Consider the following 24,783-nt stretch of genomic DNA (forward strand, 5'->3'; position numbering starts at 1 on the left):
TTATTACAAAGATGAAGGACATAAAGTGCGTAAATATTAAATGCTAATTATGGTTAACCAAATACAAATCTATCAACTAGAATGGTGTGGGTCGGTCTATCTAGACGATTGTTGAACTGCGATTGTCATGCGTGTGTACCTACACTGAAATCCCAGGATCGTCCCGACCATCAACTGTTATATATTCACATCTTAATGAAAGTTAGATTCTTTTATCGTAATTAATTCGGTGTATTCGTCAAAGGCGTAAGAATATGAAGAACAAGAGGCGTGAAGATTATATACACACATACCATTTTATAATTAATAACAGGTGTCAAGAAACAAGTACAGAAAAAATCATAATAAGAATGAAAAAATAAAAAAAAAATAAAAAGGAAAAAAATACAATGGATGGTGGTCTTTGTAGAAAATATATAGCTCGTCACTGCCATGTAATGGATGTCCCACTTTGAAATATACCAAAAAGATGCAAAAAGGTACTGCAATTTTATTAATGTCATTTGTGATTATTGTATCATTTGTTAAAACCTAGATATATTAGTCAAAAGTATGCCAACCACTACAAGGTGTCTTTATTGTTATTAATCGGTGAGTTCTGGTAAGTGATTGAATACGTTTACAATCAAATACTTTCAATTATATATTTCACAAAAAAATTGTATTACATATCTGCACAATTATCTTCTACATGGCAACGGCTCTTCGGACCTTTTGGTTTACTTATTATATTTTTAGTATGAAGCACTATTAATATCGATTAGAAATATTTGATATGAACATGATATACGAGAACTAGCTATCAGTTGAACAAATATTTATTTGAAATCCAACTTCATATTTGATCATAGACAATTTTTCGCCAATTTACATGCCTGATTCATGCCAAGCAGGACTGATACTAGTGTCACCTGAAAAACGGATCATTGCTGAGCGAGATGTGGTCTGTGATTTTTTTTATCCATTTAGGGAAGTGACTGAGCAAAATCGCAATTTCTGTTCGGTTCGAATGATAAGTACTCGTAACCGTTTGAAGCAAATAATCGCGAGTTCTATCGGTATGTAATTCGGGCTCTATTCTGAGTAGAATTATAATATACTGTAATTTTCTTGGATACAGATCTAAAATGTGTTTGTTTTGCTGTTGACAAAGTGTACTTATGTGCTCAAGGATGAATTGTATGTAATCCAAAACAATCATAGAGCAATTTGTATAGGAGAGTATTTCTCTCAAAACACTCGACAGTAGCTGGAATATGCGTGGGGATTTGGAGCTATATTGTAATAATTTTTCGGTAGGATGCAAGCAATTTTCCGCAGAGGGATCGATGTAACTTTGGATGGATTTTAAATCAGGTTTCTCAGTTACTCGATTTTCGTGGAATATAATGAAGAGATTTACAATTGGTATTTCAATCAGCTCCTCGGCTTTGTGAATGTATATATTTTCTATAGATACCCATTCGAGGGAAAGATCCTTGTACTTGTCAATTATAATGTCAAGAAATTTGTTACTGTCAGGAGTTTTACTCAACTGTAAGATTTTGTTGATTATTTTGTCCAATTTATAATCAAATGTTGGATATTTTAATTTTATATCTATCAAAGCAAAGCCTAATTTGATTAAAACATTGACTGTTGTTTGTTTCACAAGAAACTCTTCAGTGAGGTATCTCTTGACCAAATGCATGGTAAATTCTGCAGTTTTTTCACCATCCGTGAATGTGTGCAGGCCTGCATAACGGCTTGTGATCCGTGACCAATCGCGTAACTGTTCCTAAAAAAACCAATCATTTTTTCTATTATATTCACAATAATGTCAACTTATTATGAAAAGTAGTTGTTGTTGCAATCCATACAGAGAGCACCGAGTGAACGAATTATGTTCAATCTACAGAATTTCAATTATTTATATAAAATAATTGTGATAGGTTGATGTGGTCAACGTACGATGAGATTAGTGCGAACTAAGTAGCGTTGGTGAGCAGCAGGCGATACCCTATACTGTAATGAGGTGGTAAAAGATTTAGCAAGGGCAGATATTAAGGCTGGATTTCTTGATTCAAGTTTGTCATCTCTTATTTCACTTGCACAGTTTTCCAAGTCGATATTTGATATATCTGCACCGCCATTCTGTAGAATACATTTTACAATCTCAAAATCCATTGTGATCACCTTTTTCTGAAAATAAAGTAGAAATGCATTCGCTGTACGAACTGATTATTAGTACTTCTGCGTTTGTTCAATTTGACCAGTTCCAAATTGGCCAGCTAGAAATTGGCTTACGTTTCAGGTTAGGTGAAAACCGGATTCAAAGTTAATTAATTGTTATACCTCATTCGAACTACAATTGCGTTATTGATTGAACCGATTGATTGAATAAAAGATCTTCATAATACATCGTAATCAACAGTTCGTACGCAATCGTGCGATTTGAGCATTCACGTGACATTCTTGAAGCACGAAAACAGTGCGATAGTCGATTATTGAAGCTTTGCTAGATGACAGTTCTCTTTCTGTCACAGGTAGCAAAGAGGGGTGGTGTGAACGGATTAAATTATTTGACAACTATCATCGTATTCTTAAGATTTTTAAATATTATCGTAAAATTGAGTTCCAGTAAAACTCTTGCGATGGAACGAAATTTAGAAAGGACCATGGATAATGTGTAAGATATATAACCAAAGACGTAAATCTTTAGGGTTAGCCAGGCAAAAACTCCACGCTTTGTTGTTGTTGTTTTTTTTTTATGTCAACGCTATTCGTATTTGTACTTATAACGCGAAAAACTAGCAACATTAGCAACCAATAAATTCTGTGTGTTGAAATGGGATCATTTTCAGGACGAACGTCGAAGGTGTCATTGGATGCATTTTGGCTGATCGCCAGGGCCTCTGCCTAGGAGGTAATTTCTAACAAATTTGCTCCTAGAAACACAGCAATGCTCAATTATTTTAAATATTAACGTTTTTAAGATCTATTCTTTATTCTTCAAATTACCTGCAGCTAAAGGAAGTGCATCTAGTGAAAGTGCAGGGCTGATAGCAGCAATTGCTGATGAGGCTGCTAAACTGGAACCTGATTCTAAGGCACCTGTCATTGCTTTGGAAAGTGATAGTAGGTTTGTATCCAAATCATTTATATCACCAGCTGAATCTTTGAGAATATTGTTCAGGCATGTTCATTATCAATTTCAGACAGTGTATAATTCAGCGCCAAGGACCAATAATTGGAGCAATTTACAAAATAATTTCACCCTAGAATAAGAGTTTGAAATAATTACTTTTTCAAGGTTCTTGTGATTTTCACGTTGCCAATTTTTTGTTCTTTGCTGTAATTGAACATATGCTGCAATACAATATTTTATTCAAATTTTGAAATCTTGAACACCATAAGTCTGTTATATTACTCCTAATATCTGATGGTTCAGAAAAAAAACTGTAAATAGAATCCATCAACTAATTTCTGTCTATTAGAGCACAGGTAATACCGCAAACGAGTTTAACTTCTTGTAGTTTTTATTTTTATACAATATAGAAATGGAATAACAATATGAGATATACTAATTAAAGATGAAGATATTGTTAATTTTTCTACCAACATGTACTCACGTATTATGATGTAAAATGTATATACTCATATTATAAATAATAAGTAAGGATTCATTGGTCAATTGCTTTTTTTGTTTTTGTTGTGTCGGTTACGCCATTTATTGATGCCAAGTTGTATCAGGTCTTGATGCTCGTAAAGCCACGAAGCTATTACAATGCAAAACATGAAAATACCGATGATTAAATGAATTAATTTTCCATCAGGAAAGAAGTATGCCTGTAACAAACAATTTTACAAAATCATTTTTACAAAGTTTGCGGATTTCCACTAAAAAAAAAAAATTCAATCTCACCTGTGATACTTTTGTAATGATGGCTGACATTATCAAAAATGTAACAAAAATTGGTTTTGGTACAAGCCCCAACAAAGGTGCATATTTGGTGCCCACATGTCTTCTTTTTATAAACCTTGTTGAATGTAATATTCTTAAAGCCATGTTGACGCAATTACCAAATATGAAACCAACTGGTCCAAACCAAGAAACAAAAAAATATGAAACTACTAGGAATGCCACAGACTCGTATATCATAATATAATTATTTCTATTAATGGTTTTGCTGTCCGCGGTTGCATTGGTATAACATTCTGTAACTCCATTTATTCCCAACAATAATACTGCAAGGCAATGAGATTGCAGTAATAAAACTGGTAAGTCGGCCGTTAACTTCGAACCTCCGTACAGCCAAAGTAATAGAGAGGAATAAGATTGACCAAACACTAGAACAACCAACCCGATTGATGTTACAACTGAGCATAGCTGCATTAAGACGTTGACGCTTTCCTGTACTGTCACCTAGAATATTGAATATGCTACATCTGTGATCGATAAGGAGAGATGCTGTTAACTTACCACATTTTGATCAGCTATTGGCTTGTCTCTTTGAACCATTTGTGTGAAGTAAAAATAACCACTATCTTCTATTGGACGGAATATAAATCTGGCTGCTAACGAACCCAGGTTGTTGACGATTTCGTACATACCCTAAGATACATAAAATTTTTTTTTCATATTTAACAAAAAGAGGTGTATGATTGGTTGTTGGCTTTCAACAATTTTTTGGTTTAGACACCTGTTCTGCAAATGTTAACATCGGCATGAAGGTCATGATCAACCTTTCACCTTCGGTCAAAATTTGTTTCAATACACCTTGTCGAAAAAAGCTCCATGTCAGGATGGATAACTTTTTGTCGAGCAGTGATCCCTGGATGGTGAAAGGTTCGTTAAATCGATTAATCATCAATGAATTCTTCATCAATCTTCAATTGAAACTCACAGAATTATCCAGTTGCCCTGGTAAAAAATCTGTTATAGATTTGAATGGAAATTCTGTTGCCAAGCATTCGTCCATGCCATCTTTGATAGGCAATTTCTTTTTGTCCTTTGACTTATTTAATTTGGTGATATAAAAATGGAAGTAAGTGTAGTGGCTGGTGGTATAAAAAACTGCTGCAACAAGTTGTGCTACTCCAAAGGCAAACAATGCATTCTCGGGTCGCCGGATTATCAAGGAGATAAAAGTCAGTGTGCGGATAGCTATCAAAATTGTATCTAAAACTACCTGTAAACAAAATGATTTGATAAAATTCCTCAACCAGAGTACTATTCTAATGGCATGGAAAATAGTTTACTTACTTTTAGTCTCACAAATAAAAAAGCGCTTGCGACAAGTTGAACAATTAGTGAGGATAGTTCAATTACGCAAGAAATAGCAACTGCCCAAACTGCAAAGGTATAATACGGTGGTAATGTTTCACCTGGCGATAAGATGAACAACCAAGTGTATCCAAAAACCATTGACATGAACATACATATTGGAACACTGGAAAATTATTGAAAATCATCATCTCTGATAACGTTCTTTGATAAGTTTCAAGATGTGAAATGCATTGGAAGATTAAGATTTTATTGCTGCTGAAGGAGTAAAAAATTGTTTAGAAGAAACTAACGTCACCCATAGTAAATTAACTACTTGTGCCCAGTTATGCTCAGCAGTATTTGTCAGGCATGCTTTCATAAATGGTTCGCGAGAGAGAAATAGAATCATTGATTCCAGAAGTAGTAGTCTAACGTTCATCACACCAAGCACTGCCTGGCCAACGTGACGGACGACAAATGCATTCAAAACAAAGGTCACACCTCGACATAGTATCTGTGAAAGTAATCGCAATGTTAGTCCAGTAAACTAAAATATTCAGTTTTTTACAGCCTCAAAAGCTTTCAATATTGAACAACTTTTACTAGCAATCTCTTGGAGTTTTACTAGAAATAGGCAACTAGTCGTGTCTCATTCTTTGTAATAGGATATTGTCAAAGAGCAGGTACTGAGTAATAATGTATCATGTTAGTTCAACTACATTGATTCAGAAGTCCTGTATGCTTGATGAGCTATATACTGTAAAATCAATGTGACGGTGAAGTACATCTTGCCAAATTAATAGCAGTCTTTGAGGGGTGGACTGTCAAGTTACCTGGAATATAATATTAAAAGATGCATTTTCCAAGCTACTCTTCAGAATATTTGGTGCCATCGTGAGTTTGACAACTTTTCAATCCTATGACAGCGAAAGATGAACGGATACAGTTGCGAGGTTATGTAAGAGCGTGCGAGATGAGTTACTTGAAATAAACGTAGAATCAGCCTCTGATATTATTAGATAATTTTTATATGAGACCTAGCAGAACAAAAAATAATAACGGTCGTGTCAGAACGCCTTCCATTTTGATTGACAAGTGTGTGACACCTGACTATTAGAATCATTCCATTTTTTGACAATTCTCACTTTCAATTCTCTTCTGCTTCATTCAAGGTCAGGCAATTCGCTGAATTGCGCAAGATCCCCGTGGATTTTCTGCTGTCAGACGCAACCCTCATTGTCAGTTCATCGCAATTCCGAGGGCTGGCGCCAGATTCTGAAACCCCGAGAATTGAATTGAAAATCAGATTCTATCCGATGGATGAAAAAGGTATAATGCTTTCATTGATTCCTGAGGGATTTTTGTCGGGCATGATTGTCAACGCCAGAATTTGAAAGAATCCGAGGCTATGAACTTCAGATTTTTTAGATTTCTAAAGCTAAGAATTACAGATTGTGTCACTTAACACATTTCAAATTCAGAATTGTAAGTTTCGACTGACACATCCCATAACAAGAGGGAGTTATTCTTCTATTTTTCGCTCTAAAAAACGACAAAATGACGATTACTCGATAATTTCAATATTTAGTGCAATTTAGTCAACAAATAGATTGGGAACAATCAATTTTTATAATTCATTATACGGATTCGGATTCTTGAACTTAAAATATATTTGCAGGATCGTTGTGGATAATTGATTTGATATATGTATAATACTTTCGACTTTCTGTATTCAGCTATTACGAATTCCGGAATAAATTTTGTCAATTTGGACTAATGTAGTCTCTCACTTTGTTTCAATACACTTTAAAAAGTTACAATTTCAACTTTCAGCAAGCGTCGCGAATAGTTGGCTTCTTTTTCATTCCGTGTCACTGGTGTATACTAAAGGTTTCAGGTCTACCAAGACGTCACCTCGGCCACTACATTTCTGCGAATCGAAATAATCGATTAAGAGACCACCTGTACAATATTCCGCAGCATGAAAATCGTGAACATCGTATCCTATTGACGTTGATCATGATGATTTACCAAATATAATTAAGATTCTACACCATAATGATTAAGATAAATTGTATACTAACTCGATGTATTTGATACAAATTCGGTCCTGTAGCGTTACCAAAATCTAGCCGACCGTAGATCCACCCTGAAGATTGTCCATTTCGATTTCCAAGAGCGACAGCGTTCCTAGCAGCTGTAAACGTGAGTCTTGAAAGTAGAATGATCACGACCTGTAAAATGGGCAACAGGTGCGTATGGACGACAGAAATCGCAGAATGTTTTACGCGGATGGTAAAAGATTATTAGACAAAAATGAAATATATATTACCTGCAAAACGAATTGGAGGAATAGAAGAACGACTGTGGTAAACAAGGCTCCAAGCACGGGTCCTTTCATAGCGGTAAGACAACCCTGTACGTGTAGGGTATCTGCTGCAAGATCTTGCTCGGGATTTTGTAGTTGGAATGGGTCATGGTAGCAAGGGCTTTTCACATCAAATCGGCAGCAGCTCCATGGAACCACCGGAGGCAACACGCGCCCATCCAGCTCAGCGTACCTTTCGCAACAGGATTAAAGGGGATTACTATTTTCTCCTTTCTTTTTTTTCTCTTTTCATTTCATATGTCTATTCTATTGACGCATTATCGTGCTTCTAAGCGTAGGTCTTCCGGCTTATCTTGTACAAGCTGAAAAGGGTGCTTAGCAGTACTCAAGAATATGTGAGCAATGGATCACCTCGGTTGATGATTGAGGTCCCCATTGAATATTATTTAATCAAAGGACACCCAGAATGACGGTTACCTCAAAATTGAACCAATTTGTAGCACACGACATCAGTAGAGAGCATTCGTACGAATTATTAGCGAGAGTGAGATAATAAAAAGTATTCATTCAAATTAGGTTTGACTCATATCAATTCGTTCGAATATTTTGGTAGACCTTCTAATGCGAATTTTTACGTAAAATCTGTCCAGTATTAGGGTTGAAACTATTGAAATGTGCAGCTCAAAGTCTGAAAGCATTAAGTATTTCATTTGTACTTTTTTAATTTCAAAAGGCGTAAAGTCTGAAAAGTTCTTTGGATGGATTAGTTATTATCTACAGAACAGATTCGGTATACGTCGTGATTGTATAATTCAAAATAAAATGGAAATAATGATAAATTCTTCGAAACCGTTTTTCGTGAGTCTAATTTATATAAAAAAAATGTTTGATTAGGAATCCGTGAAAGTATTTCGTCTGAAGGTATCTCTTGATATCCTTTTTCTGGTCTTTTTTTTGGCGCGTGTTCCCCACGTCGGAATATCTCAAGAACATTCTAGTCTCGCAAAGAATTGATTAAATCCCCTGAGTTACTGGATCGTCCTATACCACAGCGCTCTCAACCTTCACAATGACCCTTTTTTATAGTCCAATTTTATTATACCCGAGGTGAATCGTCTGTTTCATCGCTGGATTTATAGTATTTGTTTAATATATGCAACATTTTAGCTCGTGAAATTTTCTCTCCCTATCGAATATATGCTTTTGTCACATTTTTTTTGTTTATTCAAAAATGGTTTTACGGGTGTCTGATGGTAAAAACTGAAAAAAAAAATTAGACGATACAAAAATCCGTGAATTACTCCAAAATAATTGACGAATCTTCCTCAAAGACATCTCGGCGCATCCAAAATATTTTATGCCAGTCTGTAAACGATTCTATTCCGCAACATTTCATCTGTACTTGCATTTTATCCAAAGTACGTTTCCATTTTGGATCGGCCAGGTATTGCATCATGCCTTTTTGGTTCGAAATTTTCGATTATCAAAAAGTTTAGTTAAAACTGTATCCAACAATAAATAGCGCTGATAATTTGATCAGTCTTCTTTCTTGTTATAATCAAAACGCAAAGAAACCTTACCTTGGTTAAGCGATCGACGGATTTGAGAAATCAAATGATCTGCCGTAATGAGGGAAACACTACCGAGAACGCAACCAACGCCGACAACTATTATTCCCACCAACGTCCAGACGAACAAACGTAAACTCATTCCAGAACTAAGAAAAAATAACATTATGTAGTATTTGGTACGAAATAGCTATCCATTTTACAAGCATAAACAGGGAACTTCCTTCGGATCGAATATTTGAGATAAAAGAATCAAAAGATAAAAAAATAAAAATAAAAGAAACAAGTGTCACTCGATACTTGATTTTTCATTCAACTTCAACGTTGTCAATGTGTGACACAAGTATAGATCAGAGTCGAAGACTTTAACCCCACTTTGTCTTGGCGAAGCCCGATTGCCCGTTAAACGCGTTTGGCGTCATTCTTGGTCTGCGGGAGGATAAATGTCCGAAGGTCAAAGCGCTGATAAAATAGAGTGAGTGCCATATCCGAAGGTTGAGAATGTCCCTGAGAAAAGCCGCGAAATGTTCGTTCCGTATCCTAATAACGTACCCTTCGGCGAATCGGATGAAATTGGAGCAAAGTTTTGCACCAACAAGGTTATGAGTCAGGACATATAGACCGTACATCGCTAGAACGGTGAAGACCCAATCAACGACTATTCGATCCACGGAATGCAGATTCGCTCCAATTGAACTAGAAACGCAGACTCCAAGGAGAAAAAGTGCGAGCCCAATCGCTGCCTGACCAAATATCAACGCTATCAACCAACGTTGAAGTTGTTTTCGTTGTTGCTCGGTAAACCTGATGTCAAACAGAGCCATGGAAATTGAGCTGAGTTTTTTTCAATATCAGTGGTGAAGAGCGATTGAACGATGTCGAGCTCATTTACAAACTGGAAAAGTTGATCATCGAACGGAAATCGATGGTGTAAAATGACCGAATTACAAACCACTTCACTTTGATAATTTTCCCTTGGAAAAGGTGTTCATACGACCGCACTGAATTCCTACACGTATGCATAATACGTAGATACGTTTATTGCATCGGTCAATTTCACTTACCTAGAATTTTTAGTTTCGATGCTTTCATTTACAGATTCATACGTAGTCTCAAGAATCGCGCATCCATAATTGAGAAGAAATGGCGAATAATTAATTAATCTGTCTAGATTTTATGATTGGTAATTTTTTAATCGCATTACCGGTGGGTATTGCGACACGTGTCGCGGGTTTAGGCTGCTGATTTCTTATAAAGATGGCTTGTAAAGGCAAATGAACGAAAATTCATAAGGTAAGTTACGATTCCTTCCTTCTTTTCCTGTAGTATTACTCGGCACATAAATTCTTTCTTAACGTGATAGTGATGTAATTAATAAAATATTCTCCATTGGGTCGTAATCATGGATTTTTCAATGAATATTTTTGAAAAATTTGTAAAATCAGGTCCGAATGAAATCATTGAATCTTTAATCCTAACCCTGCCGTTCCGGTGCGGGTGATAATATAAATCGTTTGCTGTTCATCAAAGCCGATTTGCAACATTCTCACTGACAATCAGCAGAAATAACTTGACTCCGTTATATCATTCGTGGATACTTGTAAAGGAAGTTGATAGCATAACTTGACGCCGGGTGCGGTTTCCTGTGTTTGACCTTTCCTGGAGAGGACAATGACAATTTCGTCCACATTTTATTAACAATCTTTCGCAGTATCAGTGGAAACATTTTACAAGTCAACTTTGTTCGTCGTTAAAACTGGTGGCCTATTATTATTTTCATATCGATTATCACAAGTCCCGATAGTTCATCAAAAAGAAGAAAAGAAAACAAGAATCTCTCCACTAGTCGTGTGAGGATGGACTATTTCTGGTTACACGTGATTTTCATTGCGCAGTTCTTCACTTTACGGTTTAGCAAGAGTTATGGGGAACTCATCATGCTGAGATATCCCTCAAATAATACCAACGAGTATTCCTACGAGTGCATCACCGCCAATGATGGAAGCGCATTGGTTTGGAATATCGAACCCGGCGGTGCTGTATCCGGTAGGATTGATGAAAGATGAATTTTTACGATCGATTTCAATTGTTTGATAGCAGTAAAAGCAGTAAATGTTTGCTTACCGCTGTAAAGAACGTAGTTCCTGATCAACCTTATGTCTGATCCAATTTACACACAATGAGCACAGTATGCACATCGAAAACATTTCAGAATACGAACCAGACTCGACGAGGAACATCTGTGTCGGCGTAGTTTTTGGCTCATTGAAGAATTGCATTTCGGAGGAAAACGTCATCGGTAAATTTGAAGAAGTGCTTTCGATTGATTATCCGATGGATCCAGTATTCGACTATCGTTGGGAAGGTACTGGTAATTGTGTTTAAGCTTAAAATGAGATATTGAAAATCGCCGTAATTTCGCGGCATCAAAATCATCTCGGTAACCACTGGCCCGGGTTATTTTTCTCGGTAAATGGAGAAAAAATAAAAATCATGTATCCGAATAATTTTCTTTGGTTTTTTTTCGATATTTTAAAGCGGGAGACCGCTGTATTAATGTCAACTTTACATCCCAAAAAGGCTTTGAGGAAGCGAATTCATCGTTTACTTTGAATGTGGGGAATGCGACGACCGTTGTGTTTTCTGCCCGGACATGTGAAACTCTTAACGTGCGACTCACTGAGAATAACTCAACGTCATTAATATCCTCAGTTACATTACCTACGTCGGAACAGTGCGATAATCGTAAGAATAATTCGAACGCCGGACCAGTGGTGAGTACTCGTCATAGTAAACTCGGCTTGCATAGCTTGCCTCCTGTATCGATTTCCAAAAATTGGACGCGTCTGGAGTCAAATAAAAATCGATTTCTAGTGGCCTGATCCCAGATCCGCGAATCAAATGTATTTATTCCGGAAGGATTCATAGATCAAATTGTCGTCTGATCTCATTTAAATAATAATGATTCCACAGCTCAAATCCTCTGACAATCCGATGAAGTGGCATACTTACATTATGAAATGGAATGAGAGATATAAGCTGGATCTTTTCCAAAATGGTACCACAAAAAACTACTCGTACGATTTACCTGAGAGTTCATCAAAAATCACGAAAATGCATTTTGACATTCCCGATAGTACACGTCTAAGAGTTCACTGGTGTACGTAAAACAACGGTACTCAAGTTTATTCTTCGATTTTAATCTTCTCACCTTTGAAATCAAAGTATTCCTTTTTTCAGATAGATATTTTCTTACCAATAAAACCGGCTCCGAATTACGCTTGACGAACCTTCCTCAACCAATAAAACTACAATTTTGCGTACATTTGGTTATCAGTCTTTGTGAAGAGTGCCAATTTGAAGTCCGTATCGATGATGGCACTGGGAATCGGCTGAACAAGACTTTCTCCAGAAGAGGATCTACCAATACTGGATTACCGTTCTGGCAAATTGAAACGCTAAACGTAACTGTCAAGACAAATACCACGAGATCACCTACCGTCATATTGTTCATCAGAACTGCAAAAAAAGGCGATATTACCGATGGCCGTTGGGCATTAGGGGGTATTCCGTATTGCGAATCACAAAATACAATAAGCGCTCAAGGTAAATCCATGAATTTCATATTAAAAAAAATATCTTTGTCGAATTAGCAATGACTCCCGAATAAAATTTATCTATCACCTGACAGCTGTCCATTGGTTTCAGACGATTCGAGGTACACGAACCTGATCGTTAAAAAGATTAATGATCAAAAACTACCGAAAGTTTTTTGCGAAAAACTATTTTATACCGAGAATTCGGTGGTCAATTCCGAAGCAACTTTTACTAACGCCATTTCAAGAAGTGAGTATCCCTCCGATGACACATTGAATCCTTCGATACGACTATCTGACGAATAATTTTTTTTTCATACCTTCCGATTTAATGTGATGGATCCCAACAGTGTCGAGACCGATATCGAAGTCGTATTGTAATTCTGCTCCGGATCGTTGCAAAGGATTGATCATTTGCAATCTCTTTAATTGTAACTGTGCACCGGGATATAACGGCTTTGATTGCGACCAAGGTGACCGAAATTGTATCTAGTCTATGGCAATAGTATACACCGAAAAGAGTTCACTTGTGGTAGAACGATCTAATGTGATATTTTTTCTTTCTTCAGAATGTCCGAAAGGGAATTACGGATATGGTTGCCAAGACACCTGCCACCACTGCTTCAGTAAATCGTGCGATAATATCATGGGAAAGTGCAATTCGAAGTGCACAGGAAATCGCGTTTTTCCTTACTGCAAAAAATGTACAAGTCAAAAATAAGAAATAAGACATCGAACTGGGTACCAGTTTGTGTCATTTACTTATGATCATTGTCAGTCTTTGCTCCGCCTTGGTATCAGCAGTTATAATACGTAATCGATAATTTCACTTTTGTGTTTCTACAGCGCTACAAATACCAATGGTAGAGCATTTCTGCGATACTTCGGCAACGTTGCGATGGGACTCCTTCCTCGACGAGGAAGAGAGACAAAATTTTAACATCGAATTAAATGTAACGTGAGATATTTCCGACACACACTGGTTTCAATCATTCACGATCGATCATTTTGACGCGCAAAGTAATCTACGGTGATATTTTGACCGCAGAATGGAGTCGGCGATTGCAGATCGGTGCCAGTTGGATCTGAGAAGCGAAAAAGGGTAGCAGGTCTGGTTCCATGCAGTACGTATGAAGTACGATTCGTAATAGGAACACCCAAGCATGGAATTACTCGAAGCGATAAACAAAATTTTACTACCAGGTGGAATCGTGAGTTTTCTTTATTACTCCTAAAACTTAATAGTCTGATTGTCGCAAAAGTTCGACAACTTACAATTAGATGGTTGTCAGTTTTTGGGAATTACTCGTTTGCCAAGGCGATCAACTGTGTAAGCTTTTTGTTTGCAGCACCGACGAATTTGACCGTGACACGGGAAAAATTGGGTTGCATTAAGCTGAACTGGTTACATAATTCTTCTAACACAAAACAACCGGTGTTTAAGGTTTCATATCGCCAATTGACCACGTCTCTAAAAACCGCACGAACGTTATTACCATCTTCTCGACAACATAAGGACAATCGAACGACACCGAAGTATGCCGTCGATCTGTGTCTTTTGACTGCGTCGAAGTATATTTTTACAGTGACTGCTGCGGACGATAAGCTTCGCTGTGGAAATGCAAGTGCGCAAATGACCTATTACATTCCACCACGTCCTTCTTTTGGTGGAGCGGAGTTGCAGGTCTCTCGTAACGACTTCGATTCAATCGAATTGGTTATTCCACCAGTTATGAACGACACCACCCAGTCGAAAATCAGTCTCGACGTGATCGCAAAGCCGAATTGTTCGATCTCAAATATTCGAAGCTACGATTCGGAACGAGTTTGGAAGTCTGCGAATAGAACCGGTACCGAACCTATATCGGTAACAATGTTGGTGCGATAGAGAATATTTCTTTATATTCTTGAGGGAGGAAATAGGTATAGCGGCTTCAAAAAATCTATATATAAATATTTTTTTTTTTCCATAAATCGATAGTAGAACTATTCAAGAATATACTGTGAAAATTTCAAAGCAAAATCTAAGCTGACTAGTTCGTGAGCTGTTTAAATTGAATAATTACTACTTTTACTTATGCAAAAAGTAAATTTTCTTGAACAATTAATTTCGCATAAAAATTGTGACTCTCAGGATGTACGCAAAATGGCCGACCGTGCGGCGACTTATGATATCCATATCAGCTGATATCCATGTCATTTTCATGCAAAATGTTTGAAACTTTCAGTACATACTCTCGAATATATGTATGTATAATATAACCCCAACATGTAAAAAATGTATATATATTATTCATACGTTAAAAAAATTCATGAAAATCAGCCAAAACACGCCGCCTTACACCTATTTCCCCCTTTAAATGTTTTTAATTGTAAGTATCCGAAATTGCTCCACCTTAGGTACTTCGTTATATTTAATGGTCTTTCATCGGTATAGGGGAACGGCAGTATAAATCTTATCATGAAGAGAGACACTGAACTCTGCCAGTTGTTACCTTATGAGTCTCACGACGTAAAAGTCACCGTCAGTGATGGTCACAGTAGACAATCATTGTCAGGGAGGATAGAATCATTGGAATCATACTTGAATTTGACGATAGGTATGGGGGTAACTTTCGTGATTTGTGCTACGTTCGTCGTGTACTTGTGAGTCGAAATTTCAAGAAATTTTATCGGTGTAATTATTTAAGCACTGTAAATATTCTTACCTAACATTCAAGTTAATTATCTTTATTTCAGTGGATATAAATTTGTCCATTCAAGAGTGGGGTTACATCACTCGAATGAGAAAATGCAGACGACTACAATTCCATATGAATCATTACACAGTCAGTCCGCCCGCGAAGAGAAACTGAAGAATTTTGAAAAAGGATTTAGAAAATCTGTCGAGAACGGGGTGATGCTACAACAATTCAGGGTAATGCTTGGTAATTTATATAATTCAGGAAATCAGATTTGATGATATTTAAATAAAAAGATTTTCAGGAACTACCGAGAGGATTGGTTCGTCCGTGCAAGATTGGAATTTTGCCGAAGAATAGGTCGAAAAATAGATACGGAAATTTTATAGCATGTGAGTAAAGATATGACGTGATAATTGGCAGCTTTAAATTACCACCTGATTTCATAATGTCAAAGAGCAACGATGATTATTGTATTGAAACCCTTTCCTAAAACTGAAATTGAGCAATACTCATGAATTCATGTTCCCCAGATGATGACACTCGAGTGATATTGGGCGGAGGCTGTAGTAGCGACGACTACATTAACGCCAACTATATTGACGTATGGGTGGACGAAATCACTTAAAATATGTTGTGGTCAGGCAGATTACCGGCGCAATTTATCGCCGACTTATAGACTAAAACTCGGAGATTTCAATTTTCTCAATTACACGTTAATTTTCGAGTCAATACCTCGAATCTTGTTTGTTCCGCATCTGAAGACAGACTGTCTGTAATATGAATACCTCGACTGCAATTTTTTTTCAGGGCTACTGCAAGGAAAAAGCTTACATCGCAACACAGGCACCGATACCAGAAACAGTTGATGATTTCTGGAGGATGATTTGGCAGGAAGAAGTTACCATAATTTGTATGCTTGTGGATGTGCACGACGGTGACAAGGTATAGTAACGACGCATCGATACCCTGCAGAATTAATAATAGAAAAAAAAAACGAATGTACGACCGTAATTTCTTGTGGTACATTTTCGGTTTCAGAAAATCTGTGAGCAATACTGGCCCAAGAATGTAAAGGCGAGGAAAGATTACGGCGAATATGCCGTATGCAATATGGAAGAACGCGTCCACGCGAATTTCATTCATAGAAGTCTCTTGATGGTGACATGTTATGATGAAAAATCGCGAATGGTAAATTGAGCACAAATTAAACCGAACCCGAATCAGCTATGTTTCACAATTTGTACGTACTACAGATCGAGCATCTACAGTACACGGAATGGTCCGATGAAGAGGTTCCGACATCTTCACATTCCGTAGTAGAATATCTAAATGAGTTGCGATCCATACATACCCGAGGAGGACCCGTCGTAGTTCATTGCAGCAGCGGCGCAGGACGAACCGGAACAATTATTCTGTGCGATATCAGCACTCGTCGTATCGCTGACAAGGGGGTGGGCCGATTTCGTTAAAATTTGAGATGATTTGTAGACGATATACACCATTTGAATTGAGTTGAAGAAAAATCTTCTCTTTCAGACGGTTGACATCTTTGCCGAGGCGAGAAAAATGTTCGAAGCTCGAGCTAATATGTTGTCCAACTTTAAACAATTTGTGTTAACACACGTAGTGGCAGTGGAGTATCTACTTCCACCGCCGACAAAAATTACCTGCGGGGAAATTATGAGAGAAAAAATAGAACAGTTTAAAACCGAGTTACCCATGCTCATGTCACGGTAGGTGACGAAATTAGATTATGATCATTCTTTTTATCGCAATTGAATCTCCTTTTTTATTTCAGACTCGAGGGTTGTTCTTGGATGGACAAATCCATGTACTGTTTGGATCCTGTAAAACCTCCTGCCTACGAAAATATATCGAAAAATAGATTTCGGAAGCTCACACCAGGTTAGATATACATTATTCATACCTGAGTAATTTCTTGATAAAAATGTTAACGCGAACTAATGGGAATAAAATACGCGTTACAGTCAGTTCGCGTTTGGTGATCCTCCAGCGTTATCCGACTCATGATATTCACAGCGATTACATAAGTGCTGTAAGCGTTGACGGTGTTTACGGGAAACGGTATATTACCTCTCAATTGCCGCTGCCTTCAACCCTCACTGACTTCTGGAGGTTGATTATAGAGAAAAACGTTCGGGTCATTGTGATACTCCAACGTCCCGATCCTGAGAACAATGACGTAAGTACAGAATTCGGTTGGCCACTAATGACGAATGTTGAAAATTGATAAGTTTTTTTTTTCATGAAATTGAAACTATTCGGTGGGAAAAATTCAACGTCTTGAGAGTAATTTTTTTCATTCATCCCAGTCCTGCTGCGACGTCGTACCCCGTGGAACGTTAATCCCCGTTCCTAACGTGAACGTAAAAACAGAATCCAGTTCGAACGCCAACAAGTTTTTCACGATGGACACGCTATCGCTGACTAACACATCGACGGTAAAATAAAAGAAAATACTGTTCGTCCCACGTTCCAGAAGAATGAACTTTATGACCATTACCTTACGTTCAGGTTCCAGCGAGCAAACGGAAGATCGTAGCTCTAACGTGCGAGAATTGGAGTTTGGACGAAGATGCGAGACCACCGGAACCGGAAGCTTTGGTAAATCTTTGGATTGCTGTGAAAAGGACATGGCGCTGTGGTCCGATTTTGGTTCTCTGCTAGTGAGTATAATTATCGTTCAATCCAAATCATCATCTTGCAGTTTCCTCGATCGATTGATTTACTTGCTGAAATTTCAGTGACGGAGTTAAGGGTTGCGGCCTTTACGTCACCATGAGCTACATGCTCGATAGGATGTCCTCGGAGCGGGAATGCGATGTAATTTCGGCAACCAGAGCGGTTCAACGATCAAGACAAGAGTTTATGACGGAGCAGGTGAGTCCGGGGAATTAGATCAATTAATGAAATTAGAACGTCTCCGTGGTAGCGTAGAAGTCGCTGGATTAAATTTACAACGAAAGCAAATCAAATCTTACAATCTGTAGACAGAAAATCAGCAAAAGACCTAGGTGAATGTAGCAAAAGAAATATTTACTCAAGATATAAAAATTACCAGCAATATCCGTTTCCGTTTTACAGTGGCAATTCGAGTATCTCTACGACGCGGCGGTACAGCACGCCGAAGCTTTTAAAACTTATGCCAACGTCAGTTGATTACCGGCGAGTAACAGAAAGAAGACTTCGATTCACGATTTTATTTCGTCCTTTTCATTCATACTCATTTCCAGTGATGAACGTACAACAGTGATGAACATACCTAGAATTACCTTATTTTTTAATAATAAATAATAATTATCATAATAATAACAGGGCTTGACCCACACGTGAGTTTACCTAGTTTCACACGTCGTTCGGGTGTGTTCGATCCAGCGGTGTGTTGCGCGAGTGTGATTGGTGTTGCAAAATAAATATTTAAAGTTTGGAGCCGGTATACCTAATACGGGGCGTAATCCAGAATTGAAAATTTGAAAGCTTTTTTTCGTGCAATGTAAAGATCTATGGAAAATTGTCCGATAATATTTACTCAGCTCGTGCGGGTGGAGGAAGTGGAACTACAACGTAAGAACGTACGGACTTGAAAGTTTCCAGCATGCAAGCTCAGGCGTAGGGAGCTGACGATATGGAAACGATCAAACGTTTATAGAAGCTTTCAACTCAACCTCACCTGCCCCTTCACACCGGAGGTTCGTTTCAGTTTTATGTAGGTGTATAGATTTTCACTAGATAGGCACTCAACCCCGAAGGGCTCCACGGATGTGCACGATTCCACATACGTATACGTATGTACGTACGTACATAGGTATGCGTAGGGTTGCCGATAGCATGATTTCAACGGGTATAGAGATAAGGTTTTATCGAGTGATTTTTGCGATCTTAAGAACTGAGCTTCCTCAAAATTCGAGGAAATTTTTTTACCGTTCGCGGACTGTCTTTTGTTGGTTTTCTCTTCTCGTTGCTACTACAGGTTTATTTTCACCTTGTCGGAATCAGCACGCATTCATTTCTTCGGCGATATTCTCTGTGTAGAAGGATTTTTTATGTTGACAATCATCGTTGAAATGATATCGTCGCCACATTTAAATTGATAGAAAGTACCTGCCACGTAGACCTGATTTACGTCTACCAGTTAGTTGAAATTAAACGTTTTCAAATTATGAACATTTCTCTATACAATTCCACGGAATACTGCAGCGTAAACTATACTTTTATGAACAATTCATCTACGCTAGAGCTTGACGTCCATGTAGCTTCGAAAACACGGAGGTCGAATAAACAATAATTCGCACACGGCGGTTTACACGTTCGGGAATTGTTCAGGTAAATAAACGATTCCAATTAATGCGTCGAGTGTAACGCTGTACATACAGTTCATACGCATTTCAATGTGATAATGAACCTGATAACAACTATGCACAATGAGGATGAAATATCATCGACCAATTCGCGAAATTCACTTTTGACCACGTTAAGTTTCAACCGCAACAAACTGATTTCAGCTTTTGTCAATTCATTTCGTTATATACCGTTGGGATTAAATTGCTTTATTTTCTCACGGTTTTGGCAACTTTGACACGCATACGATATTTATACAGCGCGATATAATATCGAGCGAGATACAACTCGATGGAATGAATTTGGGGTAATTGTATCGTGCGGCGTTTCCAGCTCTTCTCTGGACCATCCATAATTCCCGGCATTACATTGCCACTGTACGCCGAAGAAGGTGAGTAAAATTAGAGTCCTTCCAGACCGTTTGAGAAGCCGCAAACCCACGAAAGCCTCCTTTAATATATAATTCCCGCGAATTTTCATGCATAAAAAGAGAAAACGAGGTCTCGCGTATTCTGCGAGGGTCATTTCGTTCACCTCTAGGCATCCTTTTGACCCTTGGAATCGTTTCGCATCCAGACATTCGATAGTGCGAACTGCGATATCTCGAAAGACTGCTGCGCGCGGTCTGAAGATCGGCCAATCTTAATCGCCCATAACTTTTGACCAGGTTCGAAATGAGATCCTTTAGACCCTGGGAATCGTAGTCGTTGTTCTCGTCGCTTCTAAGAGGAGAGAAAAAAAGAATGGTTCGCTTTCAATTATTTTGGAATTCTTTAGCGACGGCCAATTGCTGGTCGTTGACTCACGAGGACCCTCTGGAAAATTAAATTTTTCTACGTCCTAAAATCTATCACTGATTACTTTCAGCTTTGTTTAGGAAAATCAAAAAACGGGGCATCTCTGGAAACGGTGAAAAATGTTTCAAGGAGGAAAATCTAGTCGCGTGTGAAAGAGACCAGAAGCGCGGCGTTCGATTCACGCCGCGTTGCTGACGTTTTACACATGCCGTTTACACATTGAAACGAACCCAGTTACCTTCGAATAAGGGGTTGCAGTTTGGTGGAGAATTTTGCCTGACTGACGAAGCCCGCTGCTTACCGCAGAGACGAGGGAGGGAGGGAGGGCGTCGAAGTAGAAAAGTTCCCGGGGAGGGAGGAAGCCTGATGATTCGGTCCGCTGAAAAGTTAGTTCACTTCTGGATTCGTTAGTCGGCACTGATCAACGCTAAACCATTTTGTCGGTGAAAATAATGATGGAATTTTTTGAATTCCGGATTCCTCGGATAGTTTTTCAAATTTTTCAGTGCACACCAAGTGGATTTTCTCCTTCTCAACGAACGCCTAAAATACATGGTGAAATGGAAGTCGCAAAAAATATAGAACACGTCCTGCGTGAGCGCGAATTTAAAACGAGACCCAATAACATTTGGGATAGAAATTGTGCGGAGCTTTGGTTTGCCAGCTTTGGCTAACCAGAGCTGTAACTTGGAATTGGACTTTCAACTCGTTGTGCATTAAAGTTTCCTTCATTCTTTCTTATCATAATCGTATTTGTGGATAATGGAGCAAAGATAATTTGTTATCGCAGGATGTCATGGAGCAGAAACTTTTTAAATTACTTCGTTTTCATGGAAACTTTTCTTCTTACTTGTGCACAAAATATACGAGCGTGACACACACATATACCCTTTTGATATTCATCTACGATGCGTGGTATATTGCTATATTTTTCTCTATTCCAAATGAATTTTTCTGATCTAGGTATATATGTATACTTACATAAGTATATGCGATATGTATAACTACTCCTCAGAATCAAATGGATCGTTGCACCTCTTCTACGAAACCTATACCAAAGAACAGCTCCCGGGCATGTGAAAACCTTTCTAAAGGGAGGTGACGAGCGGGATTCTCAGATTGCGCCATTTTCTCGTCTCTAGCTTATTCTCTGCACCCTGCCTCCTCTCGTCGGTCCGTTTCACGCTCTTTTTCTTCTCTCCTGACGACAACTATACCGCCGCAAGCTTTTCGAGATGCCAACCATCAGGCACGTGACTTGGAAATCGTGGTTAATTTTTTTTCCGCTTCCACTTGTGAATTTTCAAAAGTTTTGGCTTGTTCACAGCTGTCTATTGAAACTGGTAAAGTGTGGGCGGATTTTGACAATATTCGATCTATATTTGGGAGATGATATTTACGATTTGTATGCGATTATGTGAAAAATCGCATGTGATTAAAATTGTAGGAACCAGTAAATAAACTTTATCCGTAAAAATACATTTTCTGTGATACAGAAATACGCGTACGTGCATAAAATGGATGCAAGGAAACGTCTAGCGACGATACATATTTTGGCGTCGGAAGGAAAGTTGGAAAGCTGTGGAACTGCGAACCGGGAGAACCTGCAGCAGGAACTTGGAAACCCCCGTGGAGGGCTTCCGGGTCCCTGTCGAGTCTCTCGGGCGTCGTCGTCAACACGTACGTAGCGTTACGTTTTTTACGAGATGGCAAACTGTGCCAACTATGTCTCGTTATATTAGATTTCACTGGGGGGTCGCAGGCGCCGTATGAATTCGTTAGGCCGATGAAAAAACCCCGAAACGTATCGCGCGTTGCTCGATAATTTTGACGATTATTTGAAAAGGAGAAGCAGCGACGACCGCCGGCTACATTTGCGGCGACGGCGACGGTTGGAATAAAACCTCCATACCTACGTTACAACAGCGATAAAGTCGGGTCGCGCGGGAAACGGAGAACAAAAAGAAAAAAACAGACGGGGAAAAAAGTGAAGGAAGAATAAGAAAAAGAAATGTTTGAGTAAAACAACAGCAACGACCGAAGTAAAGAGCAAGGAAATGATCGCGAGAGGGAGGAAGAGTTTCATTGTTCAAACTCTGGGCTGAAACTGTGAAAGAAGGGAAAAAGTGCGGAGCGATGTTGATGAGGAGGTCGAAGAACGCGCGGAGGCGCAGCAGCTGCGGGGCGGGCGGAAGTAAAGCAGCGAAAAAGTGACGCCGCCGTCGAGAGCCGATGCTCACTTTCATTTCTGTATTCACGGAATATACGCGAGGACCGGGGCGCCTCGCTGTTATCTTCCGGCGAGCGCGAAAGAGTCGCGTCCTCGTCGTTTCGCGGGATAAACTGGACGGACATTGCGGCCGACTCTCGTCGAAGGTTTGCTCGCGTAGTTCGCACGCAAACTATACGCTGACTCGATGGAAAGAGAACGGGTTACATGGAGGTACGCGTGATCCTTGGGTAATTGGAATTAGGGGTGCAAACGAAGAGGGAGTCATCCTTTACTCCTTCGCCTTTGATGGTTTTACGGTGTGTTGAATGAGCTGCTTTCTGACATCGACTCCTTTACAGCGAGGCTAATCTCGTTGCGCGTAAATAACATTTCGCTGAGTGAATATAACCTGGTATACCTAATACAGGCGTTCTTGATATAGGAGACTACAAATTCAAGCAAAGAGAAGATCGTTACGCTTATAATAACATCTAGCTGATTAGGCCAACAGAATCAGCTATATTGTTACAACTATCGCTCATTGTCAGAACGGATTCAAACAGCTGATCCCGATCATAACTATATTATCCGTATAGATATTTCAATTTATCATTTAGCTTTCGTTCTTTGTGATTTTTCAAGTATTAGAATTTTTTTCTTTTCTTTTATCATCTCGTTCGTTGAAGACAATTAACAGATTTGAAAAGGCTAAGCTACCCCTATTCGTTGTCAGGTATACGTTGTTTCAATTGTGCGTTGGCAGAGCTGATTTTATATTTCCGGCAGATGTTTCTGAATTAATTATCCGGTTTTTTTCTTCAATAAGCAGACGACTCATAGCAAGATTATACCTATAACAGGCGCAGTTGATTGAAAAATAACTAATTATCTCCCTTATATTCCCCTCCGGCTTTTTTAAAGCTCACCCAAAGTTTGAATACCCCGAATCCTTCTCACCTTCTTTTATCGTTGAGGCTATTCAGCAAACCTAATTGAATGTGCGAGCATAGCGAGTACGTGTAATAATTGTCGGGAGAATTATTTTACTGTGTTTCCAACTGAAAAAAATAATTTTCTTCTTACGCTGTATTTAGCGAGATACTTGAATCGGCATTTGCCACGTGTGCGTTAAAACGTGAATAAATTCAGGGACGCTCTCAGGAAAGGCTCTTCTGACTCGAGTTTTCAACGTACGTTGAATGGTAAAGTGACCGACTAGCCCGTGCACCAGATTTGATTAAATTAAATTAATTCCTTATATTTTACTTAATCAGGTGGGCGTCAACATTATTTTTCTCTGACAATCGAAATGAGAGAGTTTCGTTCTCGGTTTCATATATTTTCAGTTTCTCTTCTTTTTTTTCTCTGTTATTAAGAAAAGAAATTTTTTGAGTACTAATTTTATTTCCGATGACTACCGAAGACGTTTAACTCATAATTTTCTTTTGACACATCAACTAACGAATTCCATGTTCACGGTGATGGAAATTAAGATGCACGAAATTCAATACGCGAAGAAATCCCAATTCAGCTGGTCGTCGTGGAGTTGGCGTATAAAATTTGAGGGGTGATTAATTTCGGAGCGAAATGAGCGATCACTGAAAAAACCACCGGGTGTCTATCGTCCCACCGCCGGTCCGGTTCCGTTTCCCGACATCCCGCAGTTCCGCCTTTCGCTTCCCGCTGATTAACTCGTCTTGATGGAAGAACAAAGTAGGCAGCAGGCATCGGGAAACGGCGAGCCGCCGGGGGGGTTGGAAGCTCATCCGTCTTGCTTATCCCTCGGAGGCAGCTACAGATCGAGTCAAACGCCGCCGCACTCTATTATTCCCGTCACGGTCAAACGACTCGGTTACATCGCCTCGCCCGTCGCCTTACATGACCTGCACCTCGCCCGCCTCTCCCGCCTCTCCCGCCTCTCCCGGATTTCCCGTCTTGCACCTCGACTCGCCCCACATCCCGTACGCTGATCGTTGCCCGAACCGACTGA

The 24,783-nt window shown here is 38.8% G+C and overlaps 5 protein-coding genes across 9 annotated transcripts; 2 read left to right on the plus strand and 3 right to left on the minus strand.

Annotated features, from left to right (window-relative positions):
- Positions 1-630: 630 nt before the first annotated feature.
- Positions 631-2,475, minus strand: LOC105683086. Of its 3 annotated transcripts, none has more exons than XM_012395428.3 (3): positions 2,335-2,475; positions 1,951-2,181; positions 631-1,777 (listed from the first exon to the last, which is right to left on the minus strand). In XM_012395428.3, exons 2-3 carry the CDS (start codon positions 2,164-2,166, stop codon positions 908-910), a joined length of 1,086 nt encoding a protein of 361 aa, XP_012250851.2. In that variant the 5' UTR covers positions 2,167-2,181; positions 2,335-2,475; the 3' UTR covers positions 631-907. The 3 variants fall into 3 exon arrangements, with proteins under 3 accessions (XP_012250851.2, XP_012250850.2, XP_048507255.1); XM_012395427.3 differs by having other exon boundaries at positions 2,287-2,427; XM_048651298.1 differs by having other exon boundaries at positions 1,951-2,207; positions 2,287-2,427.
- LOC105683087 (ragulator complex protein LAMTOR5 homolog) lies at positions 2,347-3,673 on the plus strand. Of its 2 annotated transcripts, none has more exons than XM_012395429.3 (4): positions 2,347-2,668; positions 2,844-2,905; positions 3,007-3,121; positions 3,198-3,673. In XM_012395429.3, the coding sequence occupies exons 1-4, from the start codon at positions 2,502-2,504 to the stop codon at positions 3,259-3,261; spliced, it is 408 nt and encodes a 135-aa protein (XP_012250852.2). In that variant the 5' UTR covers positions 2,347-2,501; the 3' UTR covers positions 3,262-3,673. The 2 variants fall into 2 exon arrangements, with proteins under 2 accessions (XP_012250852.2, XP_048507256.1); XM_048651299.1 differs by having other exon boundaries at positions 3,007-3,117.
- On the minus strand, positions 3,501-6,423 carry LOC105683084 (protein RFT1 homolog). 2 transcript variants are annotated; one of them, XM_012395426.3, is made up of 8 exons: positions 6,082-6,423; positions 5,560-5,762; positions 5,246-5,432; positions 4,887-5,171; positions 4,683-4,814; positions 4,463-4,594; positions 3,905-4,405; positions 3,501-3,828 (listed from the first exon to the last, which is right to left on the minus strand). In XM_012395426.3, exons 1-8 carry the CDS (start codon positions 6,139-6,141, stop codon positions 3,670-3,672), a joined length of 1,659 nt encoding a protein of 552 aa, XP_012250849.2. In that variant the 5' UTR covers positions 6,142-6,423; the 3' UTR covers positions 3,501-3,669. The 2 variants fall into 2 exon arrangements, with proteins under 2 accessions (XP_012250849.2, XP_048507253.1); XM_048651296.1 differs by lacking the exon at positions 5,560-5,762 and having other exon boundaries at positions 6,231-6,423.
- Positions 6,424-6,900: 477 nt separating this feature from the next.
- LOC105683015 (photoreceptor outer segment membrane glycoprotein 2) lies at positions 6,901-9,969 on the minus strand. Its single transcript, XM_012395298.3, has 6 exons — positions 9,698-9,969; positions 9,158-9,294; positions 8,879-9,035; positions 7,581-7,809; positions 7,333-7,482; positions 6,901-7,178 (listed from the first exon to the last, which is right to left on the minus strand). Exons 1-6 carry the CDS (start codon positions 9,967-9,969, stop codon positions 7,110-7,112), a joined length of 1,014 nt encoding a protein of 337 aa, XP_012250721.2. The 3' UTR covers positions 6,901-7,109.
- Positions 9,970-10,930: 961 nt separating this feature from the next.
- LOC105683017 lies at positions 10,931-18,755 on the plus strand. The gene is made up of 25 exons (XM_020850683.2): positions 10,931-11,191; positions 11,358-11,510; positions 11,726-11,919; positions 12,119-12,305; positions 12,386-12,751; positions 12,854-12,991; positions 13,092-13,214; positions 13,311-13,445; positions 13,588-13,694; positions 13,790-13,952; positions 14,091-14,620; positions 15,179-15,387; positions 15,481-15,658; positions 15,727-15,814; positions 15,956-16,026; positions 16,233-16,367; positions 16,464-16,613; positions 16,679-16,876; positions 16,962-17,158; positions 17,224-17,330; positions 17,414-17,628; positions 17,759-17,887; positions 17,961-18,112; positions 18,191-18,326; positions 18,531-18,755. Exons 1-25 carry the CDS (start codon positions 11,002-11,004, stop codon positions 18,603-18,605), a joined length of 4,326 nt encoding a protein of 1,441 aa, XP_020706342.2. The 5' UTR covers positions 10,931-11,001; the 3' UTR covers positions 18,606-18,755.
- The last annotated feature ends 6,028 nt before the right edge of the window (positions 18,756-24,783 follow it).

Source organism: Athalia rosae, chromosome 2, assembly GCF_917208135.1.
Source record: "Athalia rosae chromosome 2, iyAthRosa1.1, whole genome shotgun sequence".
In the NCBI taxonomy this organism is placed as follows: domain Eukaryota; kingdom Metazoa; phylum Arthropoda; class Insecta; order Hymenoptera; family Athaliidae; genus Athalia; species Athalia rosae.

Excerpts from the sequence above, each read along its gene's own strand:
- LOC105683017 (XM_020850683.2), top strand. The coding sequence starts at position 11,002 with ATGGACTATTTCTGGTTACACGTGATTTTCATTGCGCAGTTCTTCACT. Across the intron at positions 13,446-13,587 it reads TTTTCCTTACTGCAAAAAAT|CGCTACAAATACCAATGGTA; the intron begins GTACAAGTCAAA and ends GTGTTTCTACAG. Across the intron at positions 13,695-13,789 it reads ATTTTAACATCGAATTAAAT|AATGGAGTCGGCGATTGCAG; the intron begins GTAACGTGAGAT and ends TTTTGACCGCAG.
- LOC105683086 (XM_012395428.3), bottom strand. The coding sequence starts at position 2,166 with ATGGATTTTGAGATTGTAAAATGTATTCTACAGAATGGCGGTGCAGAT. Across the intron at positions 1,778-1,950 it reads TAGTTCGCACTAATCTCATC|GAACAGTTACGCGATTGGTC; the intron begins GTACGTTGACCA and ends TGGTTTTTTTAG.
- LOC105683084 (XM_012395426.3), bottom strand. The coding sequence starts at position 6,141 with ATGGCACCAAATATTCTGAAGAGTAGCTTGGAAAATGCATCTTTTAAT. Across the intron at positions 5,763-6,081 it reads CTTTTAATATTATATTCCAG|ATACTATGTCGAGGTGTGAC; the intron begins GTAACTTGACAG and ends TTACTTTCACAG. Across the intron at positions 5,433-5,559 it reads GTTAATTTACTATGGGTGAC|TGTTCCAATATGTATGTTCA; the intron begins GTTAGTTTCTTC and ends ATAATTTTCCAG.
- LOC105683087 (XM_012395429.3), top strand. The coding sequence starts at position 2,502 with ATGACAGTTCTCTTTCTGTCACAGGTAGCAAAGAGGGGTGGTGTGAAC. Across the intron at positions 2,906-3,006 it reads CCAGGGCCTCTGCCTAGGAG|CTAAAGGAAGTGCATCTAGT; the intron begins GTAATTTCTAAC and ends AATTACCTGCAG. Across the intron at positions 3,122-3,197 it reads GCTTTGGAAAGTGATAGTAG|ACAGTGTATAATTCAGCGCC; the intron begins GTTTGTATCCAA and ends TATCAATTTCAG.
- LOC105683015 (XM_012395298.3), bottom strand. The coding sequence starts at position 9,969 with ATGGCTCTGTTTGACATCAGGTTTACCGAGCAACAACGAAAACAACTT. Across the intron at positions 9,295-9,697 it reads TTCATCCGATTCGCCGAAGG|TTCTGGAATGAGTTTACGTT; the intron begins GTACGTTATTAG and ends ATTTTTTCTTAG. Across the intron at positions 7,179-7,332 it reads ATTTGTATCAAATACATCGA|AAATGTAGTGGCCGAGGTGA; the intron begins GTTAGTATACAA and ends TTCGATTCGCAG.